The 25,560-nt window shown below is 36.3% G+C and overlaps 2 protein-coding genes across 2 annotated transcripts; both read right to left on the bottom strand.

Moving 5' to 3' along the window:
• Positions 1-5,153: 5,153 nt before the first annotated feature.
• LOC134530450 (uncharacterized) lies at positions 5,154-7,129 on the bottom strand. The gene is made up of 3 exons (XM_063365273.1): positions 6,813-7,129; positions 6,585-6,732; positions 5,154-5,954 (listed from the first exon to the last, which is right to left on the bottom strand). The coding sequence occupies exons 1-3, from the start codon at positions 7,127-7,129 to the stop codon at positions 5,154-5,156; spliced, it is 1,266 nt and encodes a 421-aa protein (XP_063221343.1).
• Positions 7,130-7,150: 21 nt separating this feature from the next.
• LOC134530449 (uncharacterized) lies at positions 7,151-14,995 on the bottom strand. Its single transcript, XM_063365272.1, has 2 exons — positions 14,905-14,995; positions 7,151-8,925 (listed from the first exon to the last, which is right to left on the bottom strand). The coding sequence occupies exon 2, from the start codon at positions 8,912-8,914 to the stop codon at positions 7,670-7,672; it is 1,245 nt and encodes a 414-aa protein (XP_063221342.1). The 5' UTR covers positions 8,915-8,925; positions 14,905-14,995; the 3' UTR covers positions 7,151-7,669.
• Positions 14,996-25,560: the final 10,565 nt, after the last annotated feature.

Here is a 25,560-nt window from a genome sequence, read left to right on the forward strand (position 1 = left end):
TTTCAAAAGACTACGACAACTATAAGAAAACAGCAAAGCAATAAATATAAATCAAGTCGGTAGTTTTTGATATAGGCTTTTAAAGATAAAGGAGCCGAGCGAAGATTATTTCGAAAAACTTCCAAATAATAAACAAATCACATAAATTATAAGTAACCTAAGAACAATGAACTTAAACCTGTAGGCACAGAAAATTTAACTAACCTTAAAATAATTTAATTACAGTTCTTTGACACTTTTTTTAAAAAAAAATATTCATAATCATAACTTTATCTCCTCAGCCGGTTGTATAATGTTCTCTGTTGCTTTTATTGGTCACAGTATGCTGCACAGTATCTAACCAAACAAACCGTTGTTTTTAAACGAACCAAAAATACTATTCTAATATCTTAATAAACAACAACAAAAAATTTGTTTCTTCCAAGGAGAAGGTGCCAGATCGACATAGAAGAATCTCACACAATCAATGTACATTGTTAAAAACGTATTAGTAAGTAAGTAGCCTATGTGTTAAGAAATAAATATTCACACGCATTCAAAAATGATAGCACGTTTATTTTTCAATTGATGAATTTAAGAACTAATCTGTTAGTGTCTCCTTTATTTATCTAGCCGCCGCGAGCTACACTAAGCGGACGTGTTCTTACCAAGGAGAAGAATATGAAGTTGCCAGACCGACACAGAAAAATGACACACAATTACTATTTGTATGTCTATGACCTATTATTTTTGTTATAAAAATGAATTTATCACTTTTTAACAACATTAGGGGGTGTAATTTCATATTAATATGTGGCCTATGTGTTAATCTAGGTTATAAATTATCTGTGTGCTAAATTTCATTCAAATCCGCTCAGTAGTTTTTGCTTGAAATAGTAACAAACATCTATCCAACCTTTCACGTTTATAATATTAGTGGAATTTACATGCTCTTAATTAACTTCTAATGTGATTTTTATCATCAAATAATTGTTGATTTCTGTACGTGCATCTTCTATTAAATTTTAATTTTTACCAAAAACACATTTATGCTGAGTAAATTATTTTTCTAAATTAATAGTTTAACCTAAAAAAATTGCATTTGAGACTAAATTTATCACAACTGTATCCTGTATTTTCTCAAAACCTGTATCAGTGAAATTGCTTTACCAAAAATTTCCCTGTCCGGATTCGTTGACCACCCCAATTTCTATAATTGCTAAGGCAAATGTTTAAAAGACTTTCAATTATCAATGCATCACAATAAAATGCATAAAATGATGGAAATGTGTCGAATTAATATTTACATAGCTAACACCTCCATGTTCAACTACAAAATGTAGGCGAATAACCATCGTGTCAAATATACGACATGTTGCGATGACCAAATGCTGCAAGAGTAATTAGCCTATTTGAGCTATGCTAAAATTTATTCGAAATAGAGATTATTCATAACTAGCTGCAGTACCCGGCGTTGCCCGGGCTGAACACAGGGTGAAGGGGACCTTTATCGAAATCAGATGTAGTTAATAATGTCAAGTGTGCAAAATAATTTATATCACTTTCAAATCCCGAAAGACTTTGTTCTGCCAGTGTATAGTTATTTACCTTTATATATCTAAAAATTGGTGGTCTGTATGTAATCTAGACTCTATAAAGCACTCTAGAAAAAAGCTGAAAAATAAGAGATTACTAATATTGAAAAGATTCCATTATCTAGCTAATGTTCGGCATGCATCGCAATGCCTCCTTAAGTTTTGTTTTTTAATATGTTTGAAGTAGTTACACATTTACAAATCATCTATCCATCTATCTAAATATATATATTTATTTCTATATATATACTTATATCTACATATCTACATATATACCACCCACTATATCTATCTCTTCTATATATAAATCTCTATATAGCTCTATACATCTATATATCTCTTTATCTAACCCATTTCATTCTCTATACCTCGCTACCTCAACTTGTCTCTCTCTATATCACTCTATCTCTGACTCTTTTATATTTAAATAAATTGTGTCATGCGTGCGCACTTATACAACAAAAACAGACGAAGTGCCGCTATATAATGTGAAATAAACACATTTTTTGAAACGATTCGTGCTCCAACTATTGCAAAATAGTTATACCGTCTCAGAAACCTTCACGGGCATGCGCATAACAACTCACCAAGATTTCATCTCAATCGGATGAATGGTATAGGAACGCATACGACACAAACAAACGAAATTTAAAGACATGACAAACACATCAAACGATGGTGCGTTTAAAATTCAAGGCAACTATATCTAATGACGAAGTTAAGAACAAAACTGTTATTAGCGCCTTTATTTTGCTAGCCACTGCGAGCTGTTTAAGCGGGTTGGTCTCACCAAGGAGATAAATATGAATTTGCCCAACCTTACTATGTGTATGATCGTGTGGCAGACATAGAGAAATGACACTCACTCACTATTTGTATGTCTATGACCTATGATTTTTTCTATTATAAAATGAAATTATCACTTTTTCGTTCCCTTTGGGATAGAATTTCATAATAATATTTTGTCTATGTGTTAATCCAGGTTATGAGCTCGCTGTAGGCCAAATTTCATCCAGATCCATTTAGTAGTTTTTACGTGAAAGAGTAACAAACATCCATCCATCCATACTTACAAACTTTCGCGTTTATAATATTAGTAGGAAGGCTAAGGTGATTCTAATTCTTGTTTATATTTTATGGTTTGCTAATATAATCATTTATATAACTATTTCTCCTTGCTTAACCCCCTAATAACATTAAAACAAATTTTAAAAGTTGGTGAAAGCCATGTGTATGAATTAACAATTTCCTACTCTCAAATTTAGTAATTTTTATTAATGGTACAGATTAAATTCATGAATATCTATTTCTAGGTTGAACATTTTTATTTTCAGTTTCAAGCTATATTTTGGTAAAATATTCTTAAGCAACCATACATCTTAAGTTAAGAATTATGAGAATCAATTGTTATATTTACTTAACTTTAAGTTTTATTGTAAAATTATATTAAAATATGGAAGAAAATACAAATTAACTCCTAAAACTTCCACAAAAGTTTTTTTTACCAGCATTTGGTGCAATTGTTAATAACTACACAATCTAATGATAAAGGCCGATAGCTGACAATATTTTTTTCTTAATCTTATCTGTTTCGATATACATCTTTATGGTATCTATTATCAGTGGAAATTTACTCACAACCTTGATCTAAATGATTCATATATTTATCTGCGTGTTTTAATATATCATTTAATTTTGTGAATGATATGCAATATGTATATGATAAAACTATCGCCTTTAGAAAAAATTAAGTTCAATCTTTATGCTGTACTTATAACGGGATAAAGGTGTATCCCTATTAAATCGGTTATTGAAAAAATAATTTTCTTTGAAATTTCGCAATGTGCTTGATACTCATTTCGATATATAACAATTATAAGTATATTAATGCTATTAAAAGATAAAATAAATAACATGGAATAATGCAACCAAGAATCTATAATATTTTTAAATTATTAAAGATTACAATACAACACTAACAATTATAAAATACTATGAAACTCCAGGTCTAAGAAAATTAATATAAATTATATGTACAAATAAAAATGAGTAAACCATACTTTAATAATAATAAATATTTTCAACTGTAAACTTAGTGATGAACCTTTAACACTTCACTTAAGCCTACTACACACGGGACTCTTTTGTGAGCAGAAAGGTGTACACTTTCTTGCTTACCTCGACTAGTAGCCAAATCGTGTCGTGTGAACACCCGACTCGCATGCGCGCGACTCGCATAATCTGAAGTGTATACTAGCTAGTATCGATTAGAGCAGGTACTATTTTTCGCTCTCTTTAGTGAGCGAGTCAAATGTAAATAAACAATACTATTGCGCGCGCGAATGTTTTTAATGTAAACAAACATTGTTATTGCTGGTATTTGGTATGGATTATTAAATAGTCTCTAAGCACATAAATATCATAAATAATAATACAAACAGTTGTGAGTGTGTGTAACTGGTAAGTGTTTGTAGTGAAATGTCGGACTGGACGAAAGAAGCAGTGGAATATTTAATTGAGACCTACAAAAAGCACGAAGTTCTGTATAATAGCAAACTTCCGGGATATCTGAATAAACACTCCAGAAAATATGCTTTAGAAAAAGTAGTTGTTGAGGTTAAGAAGGTGCGCCCTCAAACAACAGTGGAAGATGTAAAAAAAAAATTTCTTTCATTGCGGACTCACTATGGTCATGAGCTTCAAAAATTACAGCAAAGTCAACGAAGTGGTGCTGCAGCTGACAGTGTTTACAGACCTACAGTATGGGGGTTTCCTCTGATGGGTTTCGTGAAAGACCACATCCAGGCCAGAAAAGGAGAGTCAACAATGCCTTCTTCGTTGCAATGCGGAGAGCCAGCATCAGCGAATGTATCTGGAACAATGCTGACTGTAGAGGTAGGTTTTTCTTCTCCTTCTCAATGTAGGACTGCATTGAGTCTCCCTTGTTCTGAGTTTGCCTGGTTATGAGACATTTATGGGTAATTGATTTAATATGAAATACCTGCACTGCATACAGGTACATGACTGCAATGAATTTGTGCTTATTTTGATTACAGAAATTGTTTGAGTAAAATATTACATCTTTGTTTGTACATTCATGCAAAATAATAGGAAACACAGTGTTTTAGATTTATTTTTATTGCAGAAACACATTCACAATCCTGTAAAATTTATGAGTAAATTAATTTGTGAAACATAAAGCCAAAGGCCACATCACTAATGTTAAATAATAACTTAACCAAATATATATTTACAAGCATGGAAATAAAGCCAAGCACCTACAGCCTAATACAGTACAATACCTTTATTAACTTATGAACCAGATATAAATTATACCAAGTATCAATGAACAATAAGTATTTATTTAAGGAATTTCTGGTTGCTTCAAGTGTATTTCCACTCATATACATATTTACAACAAAGTTTGGTTATGAAATTGTAGACCTGTATACCTGGATTCCAAAATTTATGATAATAAATGACATACACAGTCATGCTTTCAAGGCTAGCAAGCAAAAAAATTAAGTAATGCATTATTTTTTTAGGAACAGATGTGCCTTTTTTGTGTACTGCATTAATTTAGAAATTGAATTTATTGACACATTCCCACTGCCAAGGCACAGCGCCAATACTGTTGAAATAAGCACATAATTTGTTTCTTATTTCAATTGCACTATTTTGGCATCTATTACCTATGTGTGCCCTAAGGCCTTTCAGACTATACCCTTGTTTAAATGTTGAATTTTGAGTATCTTCAGTTTCTATGCCACTTAGGTAACTACTTGAATGTTCTTGTATTAAATAATTGTGAAGTGCACAAGCAGCGAGTGTTATAGTTTGAACCTTGTCAACTGACAGATTAATTTTTGTAAGGAGCACGCGAAACCTATTCGCCAGGATGCCAAAAGCGTTTTTCACCACTCTCCTGGCACGACTTAAGCAATAATTAAATACTTTGCGCTCTTTTGTCGCAAACCTTTGACTGTATGGCTTCATTATATGCGGATGTAAAGGAAATGCATCATCTGCAACTAATGTAAATGGCGATACAATATTTGTGTTAGGTAAATTCATTGGTGGTGGGAAGTTAAGAGAATTGTTCTTGACTAATGAACTTAAATCGCTATTATTATACACACCACCATCACTAACACGGCCATTGCAACCAACATCGAGAAAGAGAAATCTATAATTTGCATCAACAACAGCCAAAAGTACAATACTATTAAAACCTTTGTAGTTATAAAAATATGATCCATAACATCTGGGGACTTGAAACTGAATATGCTTTCCATCCATAGCCCCTAGGCAGTTGGGGAAGTTCCATTGATCATAAAAGTCTCGAGAAACCTTTGACCATTCTTCTGTAGTGTTGGGAACCTGTAAAATAAATGTTTGTCATGTACCTTTTGTACACGCTTTTGTTACAGGATGAAGAAACACAGATTTTTTCACAATCATTGCCTGCCAGTGATCTCACCCACGAACAGTCTATTCCAGTAGATCACGAAGAAACAATTGATGTGTGCATGCAAGAGGTTCCAGATGAAGGGACAGTTACTGCCTATGATTTGTCGCCTGCCCCTTCCGGTTCATCTAGTATAAATTCTGGACCAAGTAGGAAGAGAAGGAAAGTGAATAGCGACATGGCACCACTTTTTGAAAAAGCAGATACAATATTGAATACTGTGCAGTCCAGACTTGGCTCCCAGTCACGCTCAGAATCCGGCACGCAATTGTTTGTCAGATTTTTGGCTGAACAGCTTGAAAAGATTCACGATGAAGAGTTAAGGCTGGTAACACAACACAAACTGCAAACAGTTGTGATGGAAGCGCAACTACAAGATATGCGGAAACGCCGACCAACGAACAATATAACCTATCCCGAATATTAAATAATTTTGTTAAGAAAAGTGTGCAAGATAAATGTAACATATTTGTTTGTATTTTAAATTGTATTTATTTTCATCCTGTTTTCCAATCTTTTGTTACCTATTTATGTTTACTTACCTTTAAATAATCGTCTTTTAAGGCATCATAAATAGCTCTACAGGTAGATGGAATGATTCCGCTCAATGTGGACGCAGTTATTCTGTATGCAAAGCTCAAACTTTGGTAAGTTTCGCCCGTTGCCAAAAACCTCAATGTAACAGACAACCTGAAAATATAATATACTTGCTGTAACTCATTCAAAACACTTACAAGTGTTATGTTTTTCTCATATAAACATATACCTACCTTTTCTCAACAGAAATACTTTGCCTCATATTTGTGCTCTTTTTTTTAATGCGTGATTCAACTACCCTTTTTAATTTTTGAAATGATTGCTCATCCATACGAAGGTAGTTTTTGTATGATTCTGGATCTTCCATTTTTAACTCCTCGTTCACTAGCCTATGTACACAGCCAGCCCCTTCATCACGCCTCTGTATCCAAGGTCTTGTCCACCACCTACGCCTTCTCCATCTGCTACTTTTCAATGCACATGCTATTTGTAAAGCACAAATAACACCTACAACACCAAGTACTGCTTCAATGTCAGAATTTTGCTCCATTGTTGAAACACTATTGTTTACAAACTGTCTTGTTCACCAAAGAGAGTTGTGTGTATGGTTCACACTAGCTAGTATACAAGTTAGAGGTCACTTTCTTTCACACTTTAGATGGTCACTTTCTTGTACAAGAAAGAGTCCCGTGTGTAGTAGGCTTTAGAAGATACATTTTTTAACATGGTGACATAAAGTTGAAGGCCATAAATAAATGAATAATATAATAAATGTAATACAAAAATTCGTTCAAATAGTGTAATAGTATAAAAACTTTAAAAAATAATTCACTTATTTGTTGATGTATTTATTTATAAAACTTTAAATGTAACAAACATTTTGACTCAGCCTCATGAATATGTTACGTTTGAGACACATGTAAGCTAATATGTGAATGATTTACTAAACAGAAAAATTTATGCTCTTACAGAATTCATGTCAGTAATCACGGATTCTTATCGCAAATATAAGATAAATAAAAATGTTGTTAATTTTTATACTTACTATTCAACACATTAAACATTAATTTTTCATTTTATTTTATTTTTTTCAGAAATAGCCTTTCTTTTCGAACACAGGCAAAAGCCTCTTCATTACTTTAAGATATTCTTCGTTGTTGGCCCGGATATCATTTGAATCAGACTGGTCCCTCCCAATCAGAACTCCCTCCATGTCAGCTGCATTTTCGGAATCTGCAGTAAGAACTGGAAGAGATAATACTGACATAAAGAACCCGTAAACGCCTTTCCTCTCGTACTCGTCCATCAGCTCCCGGAAGGTGACGGCCTTGTCCGCCTGCCCCAGCAGTTGCAGGGTGGAGCTCAGCTCTCTGTGGTATTCCCGGAGGATGTCCTCTGTGTGGGCGACCCGCACCTCGTCTCTCGGACTCGTGTGGATGAAGTACTGCAGGTCGATGGCGCAGGAGGAGTACATGGCCAGCTGGAAGTCCACCAGCCTGATGTCTTCCACGCCGCCGGTGACGTCGTTGTACTTGAACAGCATGTTGTTGATCCACAGGTCGCCGTGTATCAACACGTTCAAGCGGTTGCCTTCAGGTGAAAGTTGTTGCTTAAGTTGATGGGAGACTGAATCGGCTGCGTTTTGTAACTTGGTAGACATTCTCTCACCGCCGTCAGGCCACTGCCTGACAATCTTCGCGAGAGATGCTATTGAGGAACGCGAATAACTCTGTATGAAATCAGATCCAGATTTTTCTGAAACTATATTTTCTTTGAAGGATTCCACAAGCTGTGGGTTGTCTTCATGCAGTGCAACTGACGCAGCATGGAACCTTGCTAGTGCCTTCATGACAAGCAAGCAGTGATCGAGTTCCAAGCCTCGTTGTCTCGCTGCCATCCTGTAACCTTCAGGGGCCAGGTCGCTAACTATCAAGAAATATGGAAAAACACATTGGGAATAAATGTGCCTAGCTGCGAATGGTTTGAACCGTCCTGCCTTTTCCAGGATGGCTTCAAATTTTGGCAAAATCTGGCTGAATACTTTCATCTCATTTGGAAATGCAGACGACTCGGCGAGTTTTTTCTGCATTGCTTCTCCTGGCGGAATCTTCTTTGCAATCAAGAACATCTTGCCTGCTTTGTTGCCGGTTCGTTGTATGTGAACAGTGATTCTTTGCATCTCGCTGAGATAGTGGTCGCCCTTGCTGCTGGCATCTGTCACGTGGCAGTCGGTGACTGACAAGGATGGATCGATCTCCACGTCTCGCAGGACTTCCTGGATCCAAGCTCTGTCCATCCAGGGAGCAGAGATGTTGCTCTCCATTGAAGATGTCATCTCGCTGAATTCTGCACACAAAAAAAAACTTTAAAAAACTTAATAAACAACGGCACATTTTTAATGAGCACACCACACATTCATATTGAGCCATGAACCATTATATTTTTTGGCATATTTTTAGCATTCTTTGCGAGAAATCTAAATATTTAATTTAAATCAAATCAACTATTTTATATCGTTTTAAACGGAATAGTTTATTATTTACGCGTATCTTTTTTACACTTAGGTTTGTGACTATGTATTGTTACGAATGAAGACAGGACCGTGGAACTGGCTGGCGGCCCTTTCAGGCCACTGGCTTCATGCGCGTATCACGTGACCGCCACTGACGCAAGACTTTCCACGTGTGCATGGCCGAACTACAAGGGTCGTCAATACTCCCCCTCTCCCACCGCTGCCCTCACAAGGTCCTGCCTCGGCGCTGTTACCTATCTCTGACCGGCCTTAGAAATTCCGTGGGCCGCCGCGTGGAGTGGCGTGAGCGAACGACGCTATTCTCAACACTTTGGGTGTCGGGTCGGCCGGGATGATTAATCACATCTGCGTTCGTGGCACATTAAGATATATAGTGTCAAAATAAATACAATAATAAATATACATTAAAATGATTGCGAAAATACAAGAACGGAAGAATACGATCGGTTTTATTACTTACTTGCTAAGCAGATTTCCTGTGTGTTAATTTCTGTTTGACAACAACCTATTGCATCCCAATAAAATTCAGACTGTAAACTTCATAATTATAGGACCTTATAAATAGGTTAAAAAAGAGGGGCCAAGAACAAGAAAGTTTTAAATGCATTAACAATATTTTTGAATAATAACTTGTTCTTGATGACAATAGTGGAAATCGCCAGATTCAGTTAATTTTTCTGATGCTTTTTTAATCTATTCAGTTCAAAACAATATTTTTAATATTATCAGTATATCAAACAATATTTTAATACTTAAGCTTTCTTACTCTGCACTGACAGACGATAAATACAATTTATAAAATTCAATACATATTGTTACGAACTTATGTGGGAAGAACTGGGTTCGTAAGGGATAGCCTATTTAAGTTTTATTACAGTTTTATTAATTACTATCTATTATATTGATAATAAATAATTGTACTTAAAATCAATCACTTGCACTTAAAAATGTTTATTCGCAAGTCACTCAAAGTCAAGTTCCGCAGTTCGCACTCCTCACTGGAGTTAGGCTTTACAGTGGCTCGCCCCTTACCTCGCGCCTGTCCACACACACAGCCTCACGCCACTCAGTCGCACTCTCACGGTCCCGTCGCTCCTCGTCGTGCCACTCTCGAGGGGGTCTCTCACCAGCTTCGCTGATGTCGCAATTCCCTTTACTCGAGGAACTCTCCGAACTATCGGAACTGGCGCGGAAGCCGGCGTCGCTGCTTGCATACCCTGGCGTTCTTCTCGAACGTACGAGAGCGGCAGTGAAGAGTCGCATCATCCCGAGCCGACCCGACGCACGAGACATCGAGAATGGCCCAAAGTCACGTTCTCCGAGCTCGGCGGCATCTTCTGTAGGCCCGCCGACTTCCCAGGCCGCTAAAAGTGTGAATGACAATAGTCCTTGGCGGGATGATGAGCGGGGAGCGGAGGGGGATGGGTAGCCAGACCCTTGTAATCCGGCGGGCACTCGTGGCATGTGTGACGTCAGCGCCATTGCGAGGCCACAGCCAGACCCGCTGGAAGGTCTGCTCAGGTACGTGTCGAGGCCTTGCCTCCTAGCACGCACGTAACAATGTATTTCAAAAAAAATTTACTGAAACATACAGATTTAAATAACATTGTTCTGGATACGTGTTTCAATACAACTTCCATCTAATAAGAAAAAAAAGTTACCCATTTTACTAAGTGGATTCCAAAAAAAAAAAAAAACTTTAAGAGCAAATTACTAGCACGTTACCAAATTTCATAAATTAAGATATGAATGGTGGAATTACCCTGTCGCGATTGTACTCCAAAAATCTCACCAAATAAAATGAATATTAGGTAAACGATAGCTTTTTCTGGATTATACTTTGATGCTCACTAGGATTTCTGACAACTAAAAGTGAAAATCCCGTTTCCAAACCCAGGTTAGTTGGAGAATAAGAAAGTTCAGAGAACCACGGATCACGACGTAGATTCTTCTACTGTGTCATGGGGTCGGCAGACTTTCAAGTGAGATGAGCCATATATTAAGTAAACAGATTCTCAAATTTTTTTTAGAAAGCCAAACATGTATTTTCTCTGCATCCACGTGGAATTTTATGACGATAAAAAAAAGAAATAAAATCAAAATATTGTATCTAACAATTCTACTTAAAGTCTTAAAAATAAATGCTACTTATGGGGAAAAACACGTTAATGTAAAAAAAAATGTGGTAGTCTTTAGTAGAGCTCCACTGATAAAACAAGAAAACTTAAATTAATTTAATTAATTAATAAAATTAAAAAAAACCAGCTGGGTGAGTGTGGTGATGGGCGTTGCGATGGTAGAACATGCGTCGTGATTGTGCCGGATGATTTTGTTCGGCAATTTTTTTTTTGTGCTGTGGCAGCGCTGTGAGTTGTGGAGCCGTGCAATGCCATGGAAAGAGCCTCATGCGGCTTTCGAGCCGCGGTCTGCCGACCCCTGACTTATGAGATGGCAATGAAACACTTACGGTGTGAATGGGTGGGGAAAAAGGGAGTAATCAGATTTTGAACTTCCCATCAAACACGGCAAGTCCGCCACGTTTCCTTCTTGTGAAAACTCCGGCGCACCTTGTTGGGAGGCAGTGGGCCGGCCAACCAACTTTATCTCTTTAACGCAGCGAAACTCCTTCGGAATTCACTTAATTCACTGTTTACGTTCTATGTTGTCGCAGAATGTATCCTCGTACCTAAAATACGTAACACCGTTCATTGACTCATCACCAGTTCTCTATAACTACAGGATGTCCGAAAAGTCTTTTCATGATTACAAAAATTAATAACATCGGATAGAAGTAAGATAAATATATGAAACTGGTAACAAAATGTTGAGATACTATCCAAATATTTTTCTAACATCAGTACACTTCCACATGAGCACCATTCGTAGCACGTAGCACATCTAGTCAATATTCAATTTCCATCCACACATTAGCCAACATCATTGGAGGAATCTATCCAATGTTTCTGGTTATTCGTTGTCGAAGGGTTGCAATATCTGGTACATGTGTTCGGTGGACCTCGTCCTTGACATAACCCCATAAAAAGAAGTCTAATGGGGTTATGTCAGGAGAGCGTAGAGGCCAAACCGTTGGTCCATCACGACCGATCCATCGTCCATGAAAGGTCATATCAAGATAGGCACGGACTTCAAACCCCAATGAGGGGGGCACCGTCTTGTTGAAACATGACAGCGGGGTGATACTCAAGCAGCTGAGGAACAGCATAAATTTGTTACATGTCCAAATAAACTGGAGATGTGATGGTTGCCTGAGCGAAGAATGGCCCGATAATTCTGTCATGCAATAGCGCGCTCTGGTACACTCCATCACCTCGCCAGGGGGCTGTGAACCCCAAATGCGCACGTTATGGCGATTCACTACTCCACTGACAAAAAAGGTCACCTCGTCATAAAAGGCAATTCGTTGGAGATAGCCATTATCGTTCTCCATATGTGATAACATTTCGACCGCAAATTCATATCGACGTATACTGTCATTGGGCAACAGAGCCTGAACAATTTGCACTTTGTATGCACGAAACATTAAACGTTTGTGTATGATATCGTGGAGAGAGCTTTTTGGCATCTGTAATTCACGTGAGGCCCTTCGCACAGATTTCTTCGGACTTCGCAGAAATGACTGTCTCACAGCTTCCACCCTTTCAGCTGAGATTGATGGGCGATCAGACTTCGGAAGAACAGCAACCAAGCCTCATACAAAGTCTTAATTCTCTTGACATCAGGGGGAATGTTTCCATATGTGGTCTGGAAGTTTCTCTGCACTGTTATTGGTGATCGTGTCTCGTGGTACCACAGGACACACTGCGCTTTCTCCTGATTGGTAATCATGTCCGGCTTCCTGGGCACTACACCTCAGACACTGCACACCTACTGCGAACCTATAACAAAAAAACTTGAGTTATGACCTAACATTTTGACACCACTTTCATATTTTTATCGTACGTCTAGCAGAAGTTATGAATTTGTGTAATCAGGGAAAGTCTTTTCAGATATCCTGTATAATACCTGCAAACTTGAAATTTGGCAGGTATGTTTCTTATGCTGTATAAGCATTCACTAAGTTTTTTTTTTTTACTGAAATAAACGGCCGAGTGGAAGCAATAGCGTGTTTGCATGTATGTCGTACACGTAACGCGGAGACAAAAAAGGTTTAGAGCCGTGCAATTTGGAGCACATATTCTACGGGGTGGGATCGTATGCATCTCAAAACGATTTTTTCAAAATTAAATTTGGTTTTTATTTTCTGTTTTAGCGATTTACGACCACATTTTACAAATTATCTCCGCTTGTAATCACTCGCAAGACCCTCGTTATACCCTCAAGTATACCTCGACGCCGCGAGTAAAATAAAGTTTAGAACTTCTAAGTAAATTCGCGGGTTTTATGTGAAGTATTTAACTATTTCGCGAAAACCCTCCCTCATTAACATTGCATTATATTAAAACACATACTGAAATCTTACAATCAGAACATCTTGAAATTTTTAAGGAATACAAAAATGACATTTGGCATTTATTTAAAACAAGAATTATAATAATATAAATTTTCACATAAATTTTTGAGTGAAATTTGAAGTTTTATCAACGCATTGTAAGTACATTATGTCTGAAGTGAATTAATCGTTTTATTTTTACCATAAAGGAAATGGCTATTGATATTAGAAAATATGTTAAAATAGACTTATATAGTTTTTTTTTTATTTCAGCAGCATATTTATTTTATATTATATTAGTTTTCAATTTGACATATTCATAAAATAATGTCTTCCTCCTAAATTTATTTTCCTACTGGCAACAGCTATTGCATGATTCAGCCTTTCTTCACTTTCAGATATTAATTTTTTTATAATTATCTTTGCCATCTCAAGGAAATGCAGTAATGGTTAAATAACTGTGAATTTGAAAACCAGATATGAAAAAAAAATTAGTTGGACCTTGACATTAATTTATATACCAGTTTTTAGACCACGGGCACACCGGGCGTTTCTGGCGGTTAAAACTTATAGGCCTACCCGACGTTTTTTGGCTGAATATTCTTTCGACCTCTTTTCTTCGAGTATACCAGACAGGTCTCTTAAGAATAAACTAAGTAAATTGATCTAAATCGAACATGTAAACAACTTATCTAATAGAAATCGCCGAGTATAAACTGCACTGTAAAATATATTTTACAAATGGAACAGAAATAATTATGTAAATTTACCAATATTTGTTAATTTGTAAATTTTCCATGAAAGTAACTGTATCGCTACAATAAATAATTTCAAATAATACGGGCCTCGGATTTTTGCCAGGGCACTTATGCTTTTTGTTCCAGAATCTACAGTATGTAGTTAAATTTATTCGTAAACCGATCTCTGAATAGCTTACCAGTAAAAACTGCGCACATTAAAAAGCAACATATAACAAAATAAAAACAGTTGTTGTATATTCAACTATCTGTATCGTGATTTTTTTAAAAAGTCATGCTTGTATGAAATATCACTTAAAGTTTTAATCGACACGACATTTCTTGATAAACGTGATATTGTGAAATGTACTTCATAAATGCAAAAATAACCAAAGCAATGGTGTTGTAAAGATTTACAACATTATCATTGCAGTACTATTACAATTTTTAATTTTATTTTTGGCAAACGGTTTTCAAAAGAAACTTTTCTAAACGTAAAAAAAAAATAAAAATAAAAATCTGCGTGGCAACCGCCCCGGTTGCAACATTACAGAAACCTACACGGACCTCCGTGGTGCACGAGCTAATCCATCGCTCACACTTACCAGCAGAAAGACGGGTGTTCCAACACAAGATCGGCGTGGCTCCAGGCTCCCACTCGTCTGACGAGAGTGTACCACCAAATAACCCTGCTGTACCGACTTATGTAACATCTCTGATTCCGCAACCTTCACTCCAGGGTCAGCTGTAGGCAGTTCTTGCTTATCAGCATTCTACAGGTATTACTCGAATGAAGTATACCTATTGTTGTTGTCGTCCCTAGTATTATATTAGTCAAACTGGCATTAAGTACACCGCTTCTATTGTAAATAAAACATTTTTTATCAGCTGTATGACGTGAGTCTTTAAAGCAGCCAAAATTAAATACAAGAAACTATTTAAAAATAATAACTTCAGTACACGAAAAAATTCAGTTTGCTTTGCACATTAGTAATTTATACTTTATATCTCCTATTTTTCCTCTAACCGTACTTTCAGCTTAGTGGAAAATTTTTAGGAGTACGTAACTAATCTGGGTAAGAGAAAAATTTAATGCGTCTCAGGCTGGGTATCAACCATGATGGAAGATTCGTTCACGAATGAGTGTTTAGCTAGCCATAACAGCAATTGTTGCCATGATCATCAAAACTATCTTAATTCTAGACTTATGTCAGCTAAGCTCTCTATACCCTTATACAAATAGGAGTGTGTAATAGTGAAGTCTGGTGCAGGTTCAGGCTGAGGATTCAGTACTGGGTCAGGAATAACCGCCATCTGGGATTGTGATGTCATGGCGAGCAAACATTTAAAAAAATTCATGAAAAAAAATCACCGAACATCTTCAAAATTACTCAAACTTTTCCCATTTCAAGTAAAAAGTTCCTATTTTATGAGAAAATGTCCCGTTTAATTCTCAAAAAATTTCGGTTCCTCGAAATGTTCTAAAAGAGGGCTAAGGCCTCTAAGGTCATAATCGTTCCCTTTGACCCTCATCACGACTGAAATACCATACATATCGTGTAATTGGTCAACTCGATTCCATTTTCACCTTTAAAAAAAAGAAAGTATTTTGTAGACAATGGACTTTGAAGTATCGTGTTTGATCCCGGCAAAATCACTATAAGAACATTTTTTTTATCATTCCTCGACATAATTCACCAGGCAGTTACCACCTCCACTTTGACCCAGAAATACATTTTTCCACCCTTATGACTTCATGGCGGTCATCTTGGATCCGCCAATTTGTTTTCGTCTGTTAGAGTGTGTACCTGCCATTTAGGTTTAGTTTTACCCACTAAATTTCAGTTTTATTTATTACCTGATCATCAGCTGTCGTAGCATCTGCCATCTTGTCGGCCACATTGACTACAATTTGAAAATCTGTAATTTCCACTCTAAATATTCGTAAAATATTTAAAAGTATACCTAGTTACATTTGTTTTGCTACCGAGTTTAAGCAGAATTCGTGTCGTCATGCCCGACTTATATTTTGTCTGTGGCGATTTCGTTTTAACTGAAATGCTAACTAAAAAAAATCGCTATTCAAGTCTGAGGCCGTAAAATTAACATCGCGCTAAATGAATTTTCGCTTAATTTGAAGGCATACTAAGTGATATACTGATGTGCTAAGTTTAAGAGACTGCTCTGCATTGACATAATGGCAAATCGCAGTATACATCATCTTGAAAGCTCATTTCTTCAGTTTTGTCCTCATGTGACTCAGGTAAACCGTATACAAAGTGCAACCATAAATTAGATTTTAATGCTCCATGTTAGCCCAGTTATTGTATTCTGCTCGATATTACCAAGAAAAGTGCAAATGTCCTTTGATCCACCTAAGTTATTTAAATAATAGTAGTTTATAAACATTCCATGAAATGCAGATTTGCAATTTGGAACCTATTATCATTGACCTGTAATGCACCAAGCACAGTCTTAGGTTTAGATTCATGTCCAGGTTCTCGCAACCTATTGCTGGACTTTGACTTTACTACCAGAGCTTGTACACATACGAGTCTTCAACCTAAATTGAGAAGTTGGAACGTCAGCAGGAAGTTCCACAGTAGACAAATGTTCACCGTTACAGTTATTTGCACGTAGTCTCAAATTGTCAATATGAGTAAACAATTTATGACACTTATCACAGCAAAAACTCATTTTCTCTACTCGAGTCTCCATGTATAATGGGAAAATTCGAATGATATATCACAGTAGCTGCAAGGATGCCTATTTGATAACAATGTTTTTTAAGGATCGAGTCAGATGCTGAAATTTATGCTATTGCACTAATGCGCTATATTTTGTCTTTCCGTGTAGTCGAACATAACTGTTGTTCGAAAACTTCTTTCCATAGTGACAACATCGTTGGTCCGAAGAAGTCGCAAGCTTCCGGCCATATTTATGCTAGTGGTACTGCAGTTATCGAAGAATCCTTCACGGACAGGACAGAATGTCATTCACAAGGTTCATTCAATTAGCATAACTGCACTAGTGTTTTCGGTGAAGATGGTACACCTTCCCCTGGAATATCTGTGATCGTCGTCTATGTCACTACCGTTGAGATCTCTGTTGACGATGGTACATGTTCCACTGGTATCTCCGAGGTAGTCGTAGATGTTGCTACTATCTCAGACTGCGCCGTTGATGATTATCTGCGCTTGACCATTTACGGTTTTAAGAATCTGGAAACTTGATGGGCCCCGAACCTTATTAAGCAACATTCGCAAGCAATAACATTCAAAGTTGCTGACATGCACAGTTTATATCGGACCCAATGCGTCTCCTGCCTCCTCACCTGGCCAGTTTTCAACCGGCGTTCCCTTTACACGACGCTTCCATTCCTTCTTAGTTGTGTTCTATGTATAGTATCGTGGTACTTCTGAATAGAGCAGAGTTTTTGCAAAATTTTCATTTTCTCACAGTTGGAAGAATGCAGTCAGTGTTGTTTTTGGAGGTGTCGCCACTCTATCTCGGAAATTCTGCGAAGTGAAGTACATTCGCTCGCCATTGGATAAGTGAACTGCCAGGTGGGTGACTGTGGGGTGTCTCTCGTGCAGCGGTAAGCCCAAGAACCTCTACGCTGCTTCGTTGCTGCTGACGTATCTACCTGCCCTAAACGTTTGGCATTAATACTGGCGTTAACTTGTTGGACACTGAAAACTGCTTGGTCATTTCGTTTGCTAATATATTTACAAATGTATTTAATTGCTTGAACAGAACTGCAGAATTTAACATTCAAATGTGCGTTAAATATTTTAGACAATAGGGGCGATTAAGGCACAATCCAGCTGTTGTCCACTTCAACTTTTACAGGGCCACCAAGAATTCTAATTTAAGTAGTCCTAGCACCATGCTCGGGGGCTCTTCGCCTGTATTGGGGATATTCATTGTTTTTTGTCTGTGTATCCTTCAATAGTGGCCGGGGATACTTTTCCATGCACTTTCTGTTCTTCATGCAAGGCGACGATTAATTTTGTACACCGCAGGGTCCGTAAATCATGTTTTTCACATTTATATCATGCAAGTTTTTGCCCGTATTTGGATAAGGAATCTCGGCACTTTTATTGTCATCAATTTGATTGGGATGTATTTTTCTTTCAGCCACAGCAATAAATGAACGTAAGGTAATCCACGTTTCTGCCATTCAATCGAGTACAAAAAACATTGTGCCTTCCCAAATATTTGGCCTTTAGTAACTAGAGCGACTAATTTTTGGACCTTTATTTTGAAAACTCTAGCTATGAGATCGTGTCTGTCGTTTGCTTTCTGGCCAGGCATGAGCGCTTCAGTTATTTCTATCCAGGCAGGGTTGCACGTAAACGTAATGAACTGGTCTGGTCGCCCGTAGTTGCGAATGTAAGCGAATGTGTCCTGTGTGTACTCGTGGAGATACCTTGGGCTATTTACAAATTATGAGGGTAGGATTACAATTTGTCCTAAATTGTTGGGATCGATGTTACCAACGGTTCTTATGGCATCCTGAAAATGTATATAGCTCTCTGCTCTAAGCCTGGTCTGATTAAGCGCTATGTATCTCAAGCGCTCACTCTCTATTTTGACATACATGTCCACCAGAAATTGGACCAAAAGTTGCCTACATGGCAGCAGTAAATTAAAATCATTTTGCTATAACATCATGTGGAACGCGTGAAAGTCCATGCAGGATACCTTTTTGCTTGGTATTGGATGGCTAGTAGCTGGATTAATTAATTGAATGTCTAAGTGATATTCCACCTGTCCTTTCCAAAATATGAGCGGGTATTCTAAATCATCCTAGAACCGGTGCGTGTCGGCGATTCTGGAGAGTGCGCCGTCGCGTGCTCGTAGAACAATGTCTCGAGCTGTGGCCTGCTTGCTGCCTGCAAAAACGACCGCTATTTCGTTGCTCGTTGGAGCGTTGTAGCGTCGCTCGTGTTGTCTGCGCGGCACACGTCCTGGGTGGACTACTAACATACAGCTTTCATCGGGCATGTTCTCAAGTGCCGTTTTGAATTCACTGACTCAGGTGTTATTGCCGTGCAGTACTCGTTGTATTTTACGGACCGTCTCTCTATCGACCCCTGGAATAAGCCTAGACCGTAGCTCAATTGCGGCTTCCTCGTCACCCATGAAAAACACCTGTAAGAACTGTGGTTGACATGTTCGAGGTAGGAAGTAGAGAACCAATTCTATTATACACTTGACTTTGAATAGTAAAAGTCGGTGAAAATCCTGGCATCGCAATCACTCAGTCAGCACCAAAAGACGTCATATGGAAGCATGAATTATATTTTATAATATAATTCAAGAAACGTCGTGATTCCTCAGTCTCGTAAGAAAATAACTTTTTTAAAGACTCTACCGGCTCCTCTATTGAAGGAATAGAAACCTTTCCTTCAGAACAACACATTTCTGCAGTTTCTTCCTTCCATTTAAGTGCCCTGCAAAATCTACACTGTTTATTTACCGTCTCCATTTTTATAAGCCTATGACTGGCATAGTCAAGAGTTGATTCATACTCAAACGCTGCTTTATCAAATACGGACCACGTGTTTCTTGCATACGTTTGCCGTCGCTGTGCCATCCGGTCAGCAGTGGCTCGTCGACGATTTTCTGCCTCTTCAATAGATTCGTTAGCACATAGCGATGTATAATATTGTGTGTGCTGTAGCCGTCTCAGTTGTGAATGCTCCGGAGTTTCAGCAGCACGTTGACTTGCCAAATATTCGACGTGCGTAGTTGCCGTTGTTGGGTTTGCTCCGGAGTGTCAGCAGCACGTTGACTTTATAAATATTCGGCGTGCTGTATTCGCCTCATTTCTGACTGCTCCGGTGTTTCAGCTGACCTAAAAGTAGCCTGTCGCTCCACTTGCTCAATTCTTCTAAGCTCCGCTTGAGAAGTCGTCTCTCGAATTCTAGCTACTTTCATAGCCCGAGCTTTATTACTTCTCTGCGAAATATTATATTTGCGTTTTCGGGGCATTTCGAAAGACTACGACAACTGAAACAAAACAGCAAACCAATAAATCAAAATCAAGTCCGTATTTATCGATAGAGACTTTTAAAAGATAAAGGAGCAGAGCGAAGATTATTTCGAAAAACTACCAAATAATAAACAAATCACATAAATTATAACTAACCTAAGAACAGTGTACTTAAACCTGTAGGCACAGAAAATTGAACTAACCTTAAAAAAATTTAATTACAAAAGCACACAACTAAACTATCCAACTAATTTATAATAGGTAGGAACTAACCAATTGCAGGAGCCTTTAGGGGCGATATGTTCTTTGACATTTTTTTTTAAAAACATATTCATAATCATTACTTTATCTCCTCAGCCGGTTGTACTTATAATCCTCAGACGGAGATTGTTATTTGTTGTTTTTATTGGTCACAGTATGCTGTACAGTATCTAACCAAACAAACCGTTTTTTTAAACTAACAAAAAATACTATTCTAATATTTAAATAAACAACAAAAAAAAAAATATTTGTTTCTTCCAAGGAGAAGGTGCCAGATCGACATAGAACAATGACACACAATCAATGTACATTGCTAAAAACGTATTAGTAAGTAAGTAGCCTATGTGTTAAGAAATACATATTCACATGCATTAAAAAATGATAGCACGTTTGTTTTTCAAGGCAACGTTATCAATTGATGAATTTAAGAACTAAACTGTTAGTGTCTCCTTTATTTATCTAGTCGCCGCGAGCTACACTAAGCGGACGTGTTCTTACCAAGGAGAAGAATATGAAGTTGCCAGACCGACACAGAGAAATGACACACATTCACTATTTGTATGTCTATGACCTATTTTTTTTGTTATAAAAATGAATTTATCACTTTTTAACAACATTAGGGGGTGTAATTTCATATTAATATGTGGCCTATGTGTTAATCTAGGTTATAAATTATCTGTGTGCCAAATTTCATACAAATCCGCTCAATAGTTTTTGCTTGAAAGAGTAACAAACATCCATCCATCCTAACTTTCACGTTTATAATATTAGTGGAATTTGCATGCTCTTAATTAACTTCTAATGTGATTTTTTGACGTGACAACGTCTAATAAAACGATGAACGCCGGCTGCACGCACGAAAAAGTGTCCCACTACGGATGTCCCACTACGGATGTTCCTGTTTGCTCATTGTACACATGCGTGGTATCTCTCTTCATGCTCATTGTACGCATGCATGGCATCTCTCTTCCACTCGATTGGAACGACCATCGATTTGACTTTTCAATCATATTTTCGTCGTTTGAATTATTAATATTATGTAATTTAACGATTGTCCACCGATTTTCAGCACAATTTAAAAGTAATGTTGAATATTCAAATACGTTTTGAACTAACAATGGTGTTTAACAGTTACACATAATAATTCAACTTACAACCGGGATCTTTTGAACAATGTTTTAAAAAAATATTGTAACATCTTATAAATAAGTTTGGTGTATTTGGGATGCGTATTTGTTATAAAATCGAGTTATTAAAACGAAATAATATTATTCCCCTACCGTGAAAAAAATGATTATAAATTGTATATACCATCTGAAACTATTATATTTCATGAATGGCTTCGTGGCTGAGCGGTCAGCGGCGCTATATTCTAATCGTAAGTTTGTCGGTTCTAATCTAGGCTGGTACGAATTTTTTTTGAACTTGTAAAAATAAATACGGCGCACATAACATTTCAAAAGTAATAAATTTATTTGAATAATGAATGCAAATAAAAGTAAATTTATTAATTAAATTGTACATTTCATTTCACTCCTTTGTATTCATACAAAATAGTGATAATTCAATAAAAAATTATTCAATTTTATTCATAAATGTATGTAGAGGTAGATTTTATCATACAAAAGATAGAAAAATTTAAAAAAAATTCTTCCTCGAAGAATATAATATTTTTAATGCCTAAATGGTTTGGTTGCAAAAACCTTTTACGGCTCAGTCTCAGGCCGAATATGATATTTCCTTTTCTTCTGGTTCAATCATTTCATCAATGTTTTGTTATGACGTTGCCATGTTAAACTATCGTCCGTAAACCAACTTTACAGACAACCAATTTTTTTTATCATCATATATTTGTTGATTTCTGTACGTGAATATTCTATTAAATTTTAATTTTTACCAAAAACACATTTATGCTGAGTAAATTATTTTTCTAAATTAATAGTTTAATCTGAAAAAAATTGCATTTGAGACTAAATTTATCACCACTGTATCCTGTATTTTCTCTAAACCTGTATCAGTGTAATTACTTTACCAAAAATTTCTATGTGTCCGGATTCGTTGACCACCCCAATTTCTATAATTGCGAAGGCAAATGTTTAACAGACTTTCAATTATCAATGCATCACAATAAAATGCATAAAATGATGGCAATGTGTCGAATTAATATTTACATAGCTAACACCTCCATGTTCAACAACAAAGTGTAGGCGAATAACCATCGTGTCAAATAAACGACGTGTTGCGATGACCAAATGATGCAAGAGTAATTATTTGGGCTATGCTAAAATTGTTTCGAAATAGAGATTATTCACAATAGCTGCAGTACCCGGCGTTGCCCGGGCTGAACACAGGGTGAAGGGGACCTTTTTCGAAATCAGATGTAGTTAGTAATTGTCTTCTTAATTTGAATGTCAAGCGTGTAAAATAATTTATATCACTTTCAGATCCCGACAGACGTTGTTCTGCCAGTGTATAGTTATTTACCTGTATATATCGAAAAATTGGTGGCCTGTATGTAATCTAGACTTTATAAAGCACTATAGAAAAAAGCTGAAAAATAAGAGAAAACTAATATTGAAATGATTCCATTATCTAGCTAATGCTCAGCATGCATTACAAAGCCTCATTGAGTTTTTTTTGTAATATGTTTAAAGTAGTTACACATATACAAATCATCCATCCATATCTCTAAATATATATTTATCTCTATTTACATCTATATATATATATATTTGTATCTCTCTATCTCTATTTTTCTCTTTATATCTACATACATATTTACCTCCCACTATCTCTATCTCTTCTATATATAAATCTCTATATAGCGCTATACATCTATATATCTCTTTATCTAACCCATTTCATTCTCTATACCTCGCTCTATCTCAACTTATCTCTCTGTCTCTCTCATTCTCATTCTGTATATATATATCACTCTATCTCTGCTCTTTTTTATGTTTAAATAAATTGTCTCATGTGTGCGCACTTATACAACAAAAAACAGACGAAGTACCGCTATATAATGTGAAATAAAAACATTTTTGACGTGACAACGTCTAATAAATCGATGAACGCCGGCTGCACGCACGAAAAAGTGTCCCACTACGGATGTACCACTACGGATGTGACGTGTTTGCTCATTGTACGCATGCGTGGCATCTCTCTTCATGCTCATTGTACGCATACGCAGCATCTCTCTTCCACTCGATTGGAACAACCATCGATTTGACTTTTCAATCATATTTTCGTCGTTTGAATTATTAATATTATGTAATTTAACGATCGTCCACCGATTTTCAGCACAATTGGTACCGTTATTTAAAAGTAATGTTGAATATTCAAATACGTTTTGAACCAACAATGGAGTTTTACAGTTACACATAATAATTCATATTACACCCGGGATCTTTTGCACAATGTTTTAAAAAATATTGTAACACATTATAAATAATTTTGGTGTATTTGGGATGCGTATTTGTTATAAAATCGTGTTATAAAAACGAAATTATATTATTCCCCTACCCTGAAATTTTATATATATACATATTTCATTTGAAACTACTTACTTTAATGGATGGCCTCGTGGTCTTGCGGTTAGCGTCGCAAACTTTCAATAAGAAGGAATTCGGTTCCAATACAGGTAGGTGTAAAATTTTTTTTTGTACTTCTAAAAATAAATATAGCTCACGCAACATTTCAATAGTAATAAATATATTTGAATTAATGAATGAATGCAACTAAAAAAAAAATTATTAATTAAATTGTACATTTCATTTCACTCCTTTGTATACATACAAAATAGTGATAATTCAATAAAAATGATTCAAATTAAAAAAAATTTCTTCCTCAAAGAATATAATATTTTTAATGCCTAAATGGTTTAGTTGCAGAAGCCTATTACGGCTCAGTCTCAGGCCGAATATATTTCCTTTTCTTCTGGATCAATCATTTCATCAATGTTTTGTTATGATGTCACGTTAAACTATCGTCCGTAAACCGACTTTACAGACAACCAAATTTTTTGAAACGATTCGTGTTCCAACTATTGCAAAATAGTTATACCGTCTCAGAAACCTTCACGGGCATGCGCATAACAAATCACCAAAATTTCATCGCAATCGGATGAATGGTATAGGAACGCATACGACACAAACAAACGATGGTGCGTTTAAAATTCAAGGCAACTCTATCTATTGACGAAGTTAATAACAAAACTGTTATTAGCGCCTTTATTTTTCTAGCCACTGCGAGCTCCACTAAGCGGGTTGGTCTCACCAAGGAGAAAAATATGAATTTTCCGTACCTTACTATGTGTATGATCGTGTGTCAGACATAGAGAAATGACACTCACTCACTATTTTTTGTATGTTTATGACCTATGATTTTTTTCTATTATAAAATGGGAATTATCACTGTTTCACTCCCTTAGGGATAGAATTTTATAATAATATTTGGTCTATGTGTTACTCCAGGTTATGAGCTCGCTGTAGGCCAAATTTCATCCAGATCCATTTAGTAGTTTTTACGTGAAAGAGTAACAAACATCCATCCATCCATACTTACAAACTTTCGCGTTTATAATATTAGTAGGATGGCTAAGGTGATTCTAATTCTTGTTTATATTTTCTGGTTTGCTAATATAATTATTTATAGAATTAGTTCTCCTTGTTTAACCCCCTAATAACATTAAAACAAATTGTAAAAGTTGGTGAAAGCCATGTGTATGAATTAACAATATCATACCCTCAAATTTAGTAATTTTTATTAATGGTACAGATTAAATTCATGAATATCTATTTCTAGCTTGAACATTTATATTTTCCGTCTCAAGCTATATTTTGGTAAAATATTCTTAAGCAACCATACATCTTAAGTTAAGAATTATGAGAATCAATTGTTATATTTACTTAACTTTAATTTTTGTTGTAAAATTATATTAAAATATGGAAGAAAATACACCTAAAACTTCCACAAAAGTTTTTTTTCCAGCATTTGGTGA

Source organism: Bacillus rossius, chromosome 3 (genome assembly GCF_032445375.1).
Source record: "Bacillus rossius redtenbacheri isolate Brsri chromosome 3, Brsri_v3, whole genome shotgun sequence".
Lineage (NCBI taxonomy): Eukaryota > Metazoa > Arthropoda > Insecta > Phasmatodea > Bacillidae > Bacillus > Bacillus rossius.